General features: G+C 37.7%; 1 protein-coding gene across 1 annotated transcript in view; it reads left to right on the forward strand.

Moving 5' to 3' along the window:
* Positions 1–9,161, forward strand: part of LOC105361238 (tricalbin-1) — a 22,258-nt gene extending 13,097 nt beyond the window's left edge. Inside the window, exons 5-19 of the mRNA XM_011498348.1 lie at positions 348–543; positions 1,518–1,885; positions 2,314–2,536; positions 3,284–3,435; positions 3,557–3,651; positions 4,513–4,686; positions 4,907–5,104; positions 5,299–5,568; positions 5,957–6,130; positions 6,238–6,502; positions 6,651–6,871; positions 7,677–7,902; positions 8,024–8,144; positions 8,386–8,600; positions 8,973–9,161. Of these exons, the coding sequence (XP_011496650.1) occupies positions 348–543; positions 1,518–1,885; positions 2,314–2,536; positions 3,284–3,435; positions 3,557–3,651; positions 4,513–4,686; positions 4,907–5,104; positions 5,299–5,568; positions 5,957–6,130; positions 6,238–6,502; positions 6,651–6,871; positions 7,677–7,902; positions 8,024–8,144; positions 8,386–8,600; positions 8,973–9,124 (3,050 nt within the window). The 3' untranslated portion in view covers positions 9,125–9,161. The remainder of the gene's footprint in view (positions 1–347; positions 544–1,517; positions 1,886–2,313; positions 2,537–3,283; positions 3,436–3,556; positions 3,652–4,512; positions 4,687–4,906; positions 5,105–5,298; positions 5,569–5,956; positions 6,131–6,237; positions 6,503–6,650; positions 6,872–7,676; positions 7,903–8,023; positions 8,145–8,385; positions 8,601–8,972) is intronic.
* The last annotated feature ends 631 nt before the right edge of the window (positions 9,162–9,792 follow it).

Below are 9,792 nucleotides of genomic sequence, written 5' to 3' on the forward strand. Positions count from 1 at the left end.
GGGGGGGGGGGGGGGGGGTACGAAGCGTTTTCTTAGCCAAGTAATAATGTCTCTATGGAAAATCGATTGATGTAAATGTAACGATCGTTTATTCAAATTTAACGCGAGTAACCTTAAAATATGCCGCTACAATGAATGGGCGCTCGTTTCACTTGGCCTCGCGTCACTTGATCGCGCGCATTCCCAGCGAATCGCAAAAAATCGCGCGCCCGTCACTCGATGATAAACGAGCGAAAGGGGGGGGGGTGGGGTGGGTGATCGTGGGAGGGTGGGCGGGAGAGGGGGAGTGGGGAGGAGGGTGTGAAAGGCATCGGCCCCGGCTAAGGCGCGTCTGTCATGTCGCAAAGGGTCGCTGGAGCTGCGGGAGCTGACCTTGGGGGAGCAGACCCCCTGCGTAACGAGGATACGCACCCTCGATTACAACGGGGATGAGGAGTCGGTGGTCGGGCGCTCGACCTCGACGAGGCTCTGCATCGAGGCTGACCTCAACCTCGACTGCGAGCAATTCCGTATGCTTATCGCCACGAGGCTCTTCGGCAAGGGGTGAGTACCGACCCCAATAGTCTTCCCCTATATTTCTCCCGCACCCCCTTTCGCCTCTACCGCCCTTACCCCCTCACACCATACTCCTCATCATCCACGAACGTATATGGGGTTGCTTTTGTATTAGCCACATCGCAGGATGGGTGCTCTAGGAGTAGCTACGTTTGCCGACCGAATTAACACGCGTTCGAGCATTTCGAATTGTCGGTGTAATGTTTAGCTTCGGGTGTGGTACGTTCGTTCACCAATAATACCTAAGCGGATTTATGAAAATGAAACGAGCTTGATGCAAATTCTCTGCGTTGGCAGATTCATTACATAAGCTTTTGGCAAATGCTAATCAATAAATATAACATTAAAATTCGTATTATTAAATAATTTAATGCGGTGGAAGTATAAAATTGTTACAAAAAAAGAAAAAAAAAAAAAAAAAAAAAAAGGGAAAAAAAAAAAAAAAAAAACAAAAGAACAAAGCCAATTATAATTTCTCGGATTTCAACCGAGGAAACTTTCTTATGATCAATTAAATATTAAATACAATATATATGTATTCATCAATATTTTATAATATACGTACGAGCAAAATATTGAATCATTGTCACATACAGCGCGGAGTACTACTACAACCTCCGTCTAATATAAAATATGCATAGGAAATTAAAATCGATGCCAATTACCATTAATTAAAAAATATATATATATATATATATATATATATATAAGCGTGTAAGTTTAATCGCGGAGATTTTTCGAATATTTCGAAGGCGTTACGGTACCGTAAATCAAGCATATCAAGCTTACAAGTTACGTTTCTTTCTCTTAATCTATCTTTCTTTTCCACCAATTGCTAAACATTGATATAATCGAGCACGAAGCTCGGAAATGGTAAGTCGTGTACGCACGGCCGCATGGAATATCGTCCATCTTGAAAAATCAAAGCGATGCTTTGAAAGCGAGGGATGCGTGACTTTCAGAATGGGCATGGACATTGATCTGGCAGTGGAGAAGCTCTCGGTGTCGGGGACGATCCTCGCGTCGCTGAGTCTGGACGCGAACGCGCCCTTCCCTCACGCGAGCCACCTGAGCCTGAGCTTCGTCGAGAAGCCGGATGTCTGGTTCAGCGTCCGACTGTTGCGCTCCGTGCAGATGATGGAGGTGCCGCTGCTCAAGACCTGGATACACGCGGTCGTGTCCGACGCACTGGCCAGCTGGCTCGTCGATCCCGGGCACTTCGAGCTCGATCTTAGAGCCCAGGATAGGCCCGGTCCCGGCTTCGACTGCGTGCCCAGCGGTGTGCCCCAGGCCGTCCTCACCGTCTCACTCTCGCAGTCCGTCCTCGCAGGTACGCCGATTCATCTCGATTTCTTAACGGGCAATTTGATAAAGTAGGGACCAAGTCCTCTCAATCCTCGCCCTTGGCTCACTCAAGTCGATCGAGCCCAATGCGACATATTTTAATGACGCGATCCGCCTACGCAATACGCAGTCGCCCAATTGAATTATCGTGGGAGTATCCTTTTCGGCTTAAGAAACTTTACGGCAATGTAATCGTACAATCGAGAAAATGATGGGAAAAAGGAGGAGGCTTGCTTGGAAAGAGCGCCGGGTGCGCAGAGAAACGATCGCGAGGTAAAGCACCGCGATCGATATAAGTAAAGTCCTTTTTAAACAAACGCTCGCGATATCGACTATCGAGGGATGTTGTAGGAGTTTCGAGCGTTTCGCATCCAATGAGACGATTAAAAGGGAGCGTGAAATATAATTCTTCAGGACATAACGACGAAGTGAGATGGCTGGTGGTGATTATCGGGGAGCAGCGCGTCGTCACGTCGCAGCTCGGAGCGACCTGGAGCGAGGACGTCTCCTTCCTCGTCGGGCCCCTCGACAACGAGCGAGTTGTCATCAAACTCAAGGCCAAGAGGCTCGTCAGCACCATCACTCTCGCTCAGTTCGAACTCGCCCTCGGCCTTTACAATTGGGAGAGCTCGCAAGTGTAAGTCAGAAAGGACTCCAAGGTCTTACCTAACCTTACCTTACGCCCTTTTTACGGCCTGCGATTGCTCGACGGGGGCTAAACGCTTTTAACGAACAGTTATGGCCGTCGATGCCCCGAAGTGAAAATTACTTATCTTAATTTCGGAATAATGTAATTATACAACGACGAGATGCTGTTTTAGTTAAATTTTAGGCTTTGGCCGTTTGGCTTCCCTCGACATTGTCCGATTATCTCAATTGGTACTTTACGAAAGATTTAATCGACCGTTAATCAAATTAGGCCGATAATTCCTTACAAATTTTCTGCATTATCCTAGAATTTCCTTTTTATTTCAATATAAGTATTTATCAATATATTAATTATATCCTCGTTAAATCAATACTTCCATTCATGTTATTATATATATATATATATATATATATATTTTTTTTTTTTTTTTTTTTTTTTTTTTTTAATAAAAACTGTCATTTATTAATAAGCCACTATTAAAACTTCCTTACATTCGATATAAATAATAAGGGATAATTATAAAATGCAATGCTCTTAATAATTTGTAAGGAATAGATGTGTATATATACATGAATTAATTAATTAATTAATTAACAAAGTCGAATGCTATGACATAGCGAAGTATTGAAAAATCTTGCTTTATTTTTAATATTAAACTACCAGTATTGAATTATCCTGAATTATTGATTATGCAGAATGTAATAGAGTAGAATATTTTTATGAAAATATCTATAGGGTGGAAACAGTGTTGCAGCAGAAAAAACCATCACGTAATAGCGCAAATATTTCAAATATAAATGCAAGGCTCGAATATTCCGCCCTTCCAACTTTTGAACCAGATGCACCGCAGCCAAGTATACCCGATTCCATGGAAATGCACTCTGCTGGTAATTATCTCGATTTATCTAAACTCATTCTTTTATTCTTATAGATTTTATCAGCTTTTATAAGTAAAGCCGACGATTCGGAAATGAACATTACATTTTTTTCTTTTTCTTTCATCGACAGGTGTTCTCGTGGTGTACATTCATTCTGCGGATAATCTCAACAGCGACACAATACAATGTAATCCTTACTGTCTACTTTTTAACAACCGTAAAAAGGCGAGTCTTATTAATAATGATACACGGTATTGAATTTTCATCTCAAATATATCAATAAAGCATTTCTATCGACAAAAAACAAAAAACAAAAAACAAAAAACAAAAAACAAAAAACAAAAAACAAAAAACAAAAAACAAAAAACAAAAAACAAAAAACAAAAAACAAAAAACAAAAAACAAAAAACAAAAAACAAAAAACAAAAAACAAAAAACAAAAAACAAAAAACAAAAAACAAAAAACAAAAAACAAAAAACAAAAAACAAAAAACAAAAAACAAAAAACAAAAAACAAAAAACAAAAAACAAAAAACAAAAAACAAAAAACAAAAAACAAAAAACAAAAAACAAAAAACAAAAAACAAAAAACAAAAAACAAAAAACAAAAAACAAAAAACAAAAAACAAAAAACAAAAAACAAAAAACAAAAAACAAAAAACAAAAAACAAAAAACAAAAAACAAAAAACAAAAAACAAAAAACAAAAAACAAAAAACAAAAAACAAAAAACAAAAAACAAAAAACAAAAAACAAAAAACAAAAAACAAAAAACAAAAAACAAAAAACAAAAAACAAAAAACAAAAAACAAAAAACAAAAAACAAAAAACATAACAATAAACAAAAAACGAAACAAAAAAAAACAATAAACAAAAACAAAAATAAAAACAAACAAATATAAGAGATTCCATTGCAAAATTTTACCATTCCTATTGCTTATAATGGCGACGATTGTCATAAAATAATTGACATGTCCCTTCGACTTAACGCATCTCTCTCCCTTAAATTTCACATCCTCTTTAACATTACGTGCAGCTCAATATTCCATCTGAAAATCATCCATTTAATATACACGACCTTTCTCAGGTGAAAACGACTCATTACATTCGAGGTACTAATTCACCGCACTGGGAGTCGCGCACCGAATTCCTCGTTCAAGATTATACGCAAGTATCTCTGAGCTTCGTCATTTATTCTTGGAACATTTCGAAAATGGCCGATACGGATATGCTGGGACTCGCGATGCTGTCCCTTTCACCGGTTTGTAATCCCCGATATTGCTTATTCGCGCGAACACGCACATTTTATTCTTCATACATTTCGCTATGCATTTATCATCGAGCGCATTAAGAAATCGACTATTTCGACAACGCGTGGTTTAAAAAAAAAAAAAAAAAAAAAAAAAAAAAAAAAAAAAAAAAAAAAAAAAAACATCCTACGAACGCATGCATGACGACTTATTTTTAATGCCTCCCAAAAGGGTACGAAATGGATCGTCCGTAAGGAATTGACACTAAGCGGATCGAACGGCTTATCGACGATGACAGTCTCCGTGCTGTTCCACCCGATACGAAGTGTCCAGCAGGCCTTGGCGAGTCGACGTAATAGCGTTAACCAGGCTGTCGCCGAGGACGAGCCAAAGGCCAAAAGAAACAGCCTTCCCTGGATGCAGCAAGCGGTTAGTGTCGTCTCTCTCTCTCTCTCTCTCTCTCTCTCTCTGTATGTATGTGTGTATGTGTGTATGTGTGTATGTGCGCGCATCGATCCCTCCGACCCCACCGCTCCCGCCACAGCCAATCAACCGATAATAAGCCGATCGCGAGGCGCGACCGACATTTCGCAAAACGTCCGATTAACTATTCGAATCCGCAGAAGTTGTTACTGACGCACCGGGACATTGACGCCACGACCTCGGACGTCTCGAGTCTCCTCTCCACCGGCAGCGGTCTCATGGAGGTGACGCTGCTGCGCGCCAAAGATCTCGTCGCCAAGGACCTCAATGGCTTCAGCGATCCATTCTGCGAGCTCAAGCTCAGCAACGAGACCAAATACAAGAGTAGCGTGAAGAAAAAGACGCTCAATCCCTGCTGGGATGAAAGCTCCATCATGGGCTTACCACGGAACGGCGAGACTCTTGACGTGGTGAGCAATTTCGATCGTAAGGTCAAGATATTTTCCATTTTTTACTTCGGTCGACAAAATAATGACCCTTTCATCTGCTTAATGACCCGGCCTTTCTTTAAATCTTCGAAGCGATTTTTTTTTTTTATTTTTTATTTTTTTTTACCATAATATATGTGTCCGCTCATTGTCCCTTTTAAGTCAATCGATAATCTCATAATATGAGATGGAGGAATTTAGAGAATATCACTAGGTGTTAGAGGAGGAGGAGGAGGAGGAGGAGGAGGAGGAGGTAAGGAGGTAAGGAGCTTGAATTTCACACGTTCATTCATATTTCAACGGATTCCTATTCAACGAGATATTTCGTTGGGCTAGCGTTTCCATTATTATTTTCACCATGTATTCGTAGGTACTTTGGGATCACGATACTTTCGGTATGAGAGACTACCTTGGCAAAGTATCATTAACTTTAAGTGAAATTCGGAGATTATCGAATACCGATCAGTCGTATTGGTTTGCGCTTCGCGGCACAAAGTCTGGATCGATAGAGCTCAAAATCAAAGTCCTGTCGGAAGAATGCGAGGTAAGGGTATAACGAAAAGAAAAAAAAAAAGAAAAAAAAAAAAAAAAACAATGAAACAAATTTGACTTCACATGCCGACCGAGGGCTTATAATTCTTATAATTCTAGACACAAAGTACTTATGCGACGAGCACTGTTAGCGACGTCTCGACAAGACCGAGCGAGCCCCAGGACGCGCCGATAACGACAAATCCAACTATCATCAGAAGACCGTCTATGGAAAAATCCAGAATGAAACTGCACTTGGAACCTGTCGTACCACCGCCCCCTCCACCCAGAACGGTCACATTGATAAAGGTTCCGACAGTTTCACAAAACGATCGCTCGGCACAATCGTCGCCATTAAATAATCTACGAAATGCAAATCACGCAGGTGAGAGTCGATTTTTTGTCGTGGGCGAGGGGAGGTAATGTCTTAAAATCACCTTAAAATCACCTCTCGATCGCCTTTCAATCACCTTTCGAGGCACCTTTCGAGCCACCTTTTAAGCACGCACGCAATAATGCATTTGACATTTTAGGAAAAGTAATCACAAAAGCCAAAGATTTGGAAGAGAATCACGAAGTGGCGAATAGTCATTGGTCATGCAAAAAAAATGGCGAACAAATTGAGTGTGCGAGCGAAACGGATGATCCAAAATTGAAGCTGTCGTCGAGTCAGCATAGCTTAACTCCTAGTCCCGATCAGAGTTTTGGAAAGAAAATACCACAATATAACAGTTTCCGACTGATGAAACAAAAGGTGTAACGATGCTTTCTAATAAAGGATCATATACTAGAGAGGGACGAATTTTTTTTCTTTCTTTCTTTCTTTCTTGTTTTTTATTTCTTTCATTCTTTCTTTTTCTTTTTTTTTTCTTTTTTTTTTTCTTTTTTTTTTATTAGTCAATATTTTAATAACATTTATTCTTGACATTTATTTAACGCGAAGCTTAATCAATAGCAATGAATTTTAAAGCGAATGGTGAAAGCTGTGATTAATTAAGGATACAGTAATGACAATAATATGCAATCGTTTACTTTCTTTCTTTCTTTAAGCCACGCGAAACTTTCAACGATTACTCTCTTGTTTCGTATGCATTAAAGACGTTGGCCAATATCAAAGTTAATTCAATAATCAATTATATAAAACATAAATATAAAAAACTTTTTTTTTTTTTTTTTTTTTTTTTTTTTTTTTTTTTTTTTTTTTTTTTTTTTTTTTTTTTTTTTTTTTTTTTTTTTTTTTTTTTTTTTTTTAGAATAAACGATGATATCCAATACTCGGTTTCATTACGTAAAAATAAATTCAAATTTTTATATATTCTATATATATATATATATATATATATAGACAAATATATATATATATATATATATATATATATATATATATATGTGCGTGCGTGCATGTGTGTATATACGAATAAATCACGGCCATTTTATCATTTGATCCACCTATCCTTGCTTGTAAATTATTATTTCAATGTTTATGCATCGCTCGTGAGGAAAAAATAAGATTAAAAGAATTTAAGTATTTCCATTGGTAAGTTGAATTTTAATTACAGATGAAACGTGGTTTAAAGCTCCGTAGATTTCGTTCGGAGGTTAACATCGAAGATAGTAAATGCGATCGTAATAAAGGTATCGCATTGAGTCTGGAACCTCGTGGTAGCGGTGAGGCGAGTGCTACGGAACTTTTACAAAATTCCGGACTCTCGCACGCGGTCTCGCAACCTGACATGTTGACCAGAATTCGGCATTCTAGTCCAAAGTTGAGGCTCAAGCCAAATGGTAATTAGCCCTTTCCATCGACGTCAAAATGATCCGCAAAACTCTTTTGCGCAAAGCACGAAAATCTATTTATTTATTGTTTTTTTTTATTATTTTTTTTCTGCTCTTCTTTACATTACAGATTTGAAAATTGTGAATGGTATGAGAGAAAAATATTCCGGAGTCGAAGGGAAAGTTCTTCAAGCACAAGGACTTCACGTAGCACATATTGCCCAACTCTACTGTCGAGTTAAATTTCACAAGTAACCGTCCCTTTTATCAATTCATACTTATGTGTAATGTACTATATCGCTAGGCAAAATCTGTTATTATTATATTTCACCAATCGCGCAATTATAAAAGCCAGAGTACCGAATAATCTGCATTATTTGCTAATGACGATACGAGCAAGTATGCTTTCATCGTACAGCTTTTATCTATTATGAATAACCATTGATTGATATTGATATGAATGACCATTGATATTACGATTGTGTTTGATAGTTGCACGAGCCCGGAAAAAATAAATGTATCCTTGAATGGCGGAAAAACAATAGCAAAATCTCGACTATTACCGGCGATGCCAAATCCTCAATTTTGCATCGACTTTCAATTGGATCACGATGCTGTACCTCGCCAGGCGATACTTATTTTCGAAATTCGAAGTGCCACTAAAGAATTACTTGCCAGCAGACGAATAACGTTGCACGAATTGTTAGGTAAATCTGTCCATCTCTTAATGTAACATTATTGTTAATTTGAATTATTGCTTTAATAGGCGTAGCTTTTTAATAGCAATTAAAGTGTGCATTTTCGATTCATCTAATTGGATTGTCAATAGTAATGACTCTATTTTTTTTATTCTGTTTGTTGTTTTATTTTTATACGTGCGTTAGGACAAAAAAAAAAAATTAAAAAAAAAATTAAAAAAAAAAATTAAAAAAAAAAATTAAAAAAAAAAAACAAAAAAAAAACAAAAAAAAAAATTGAAACAATCGTGCTATCATTTTCCATACGAGAATGCATAATGTAAATGTAGCATTTAAACAATTATCGACTTATCCTGAGATGTAATGCTTGTGAATTTGCAGGAGCGTCGCTGGCAACAAACGAAGTTCGTACGTGGCTTGCATTAAATAACGGCGCCTCTCTTGAAATTCAAATCGCTCACGGCCGAGAGATCAAAAGATCGACGAAGAAACTCTTCAGATCGTGGTCGGTGCATCGGATTGGAAAGATCTGAACGTAAGAGCTTCAGCGAGCTTTCGAGCTTCGTCGTCATATTAAAATGACGTGAAAGCCGTCGCCGAAGACCGAGAGAGAGAGAGAGAGAGAGAGAGAGAGAGAAAGAGTAATTTTGTACATGTAATAATTATATCAAGCTCTTCGTTAAATCCGATTAATTAACAAGGACATGACATACGCGTTGTAACGAATGGAGAACTTAACAGCTGCTCGGAATTGCGATTATAAGTAGAATTTCTACGATTATTTTATTGTATATAATAACGAATTGACGACTGCGATAATCGAGCTAAGCTGTTGACCAATGGATTCGTAATTTAATGAATTATAGAAATTAAAGTTAGAAAATGTAGGCAAAGTTAAAAGTATTGCAATATATTAATCCAAATTTTTCTTCGTTTTAACGCTTAACGAGTTGATCATCCGCAGCTCGTTACAAAAGGCAACAGTACCTGAGCAAATACTAATTTTACAAGAATATTAAGTTGCTTTAATATATTAAAGATCACGTATGTATTATCGATTAAATTTATATAATGAAATCGGAATCTAAATTGCTAATATATTATCTACTGAGATACTACGTAACAATTATACATAAATATTTGAATATATTTAAAATACGTAAGCATTCCATAAACATTAATCTTCGTAGAGTTTATAATT

The sequence above is a fragment of the Ceratosolen solmsi genome, unplaced genomic scaffold (assembly GCF_000503995.2).
Source record: "Ceratosolen solmsi marchali unplaced genomic scaffold, CerSol_1.0 scaffold30, whole genome shotgun sequence".
NCBI lineage: Eukaryota > Metazoa > Arthropoda > Insecta > Hymenoptera > Agaonidae > Ceratosolen > Ceratosolen solmsi.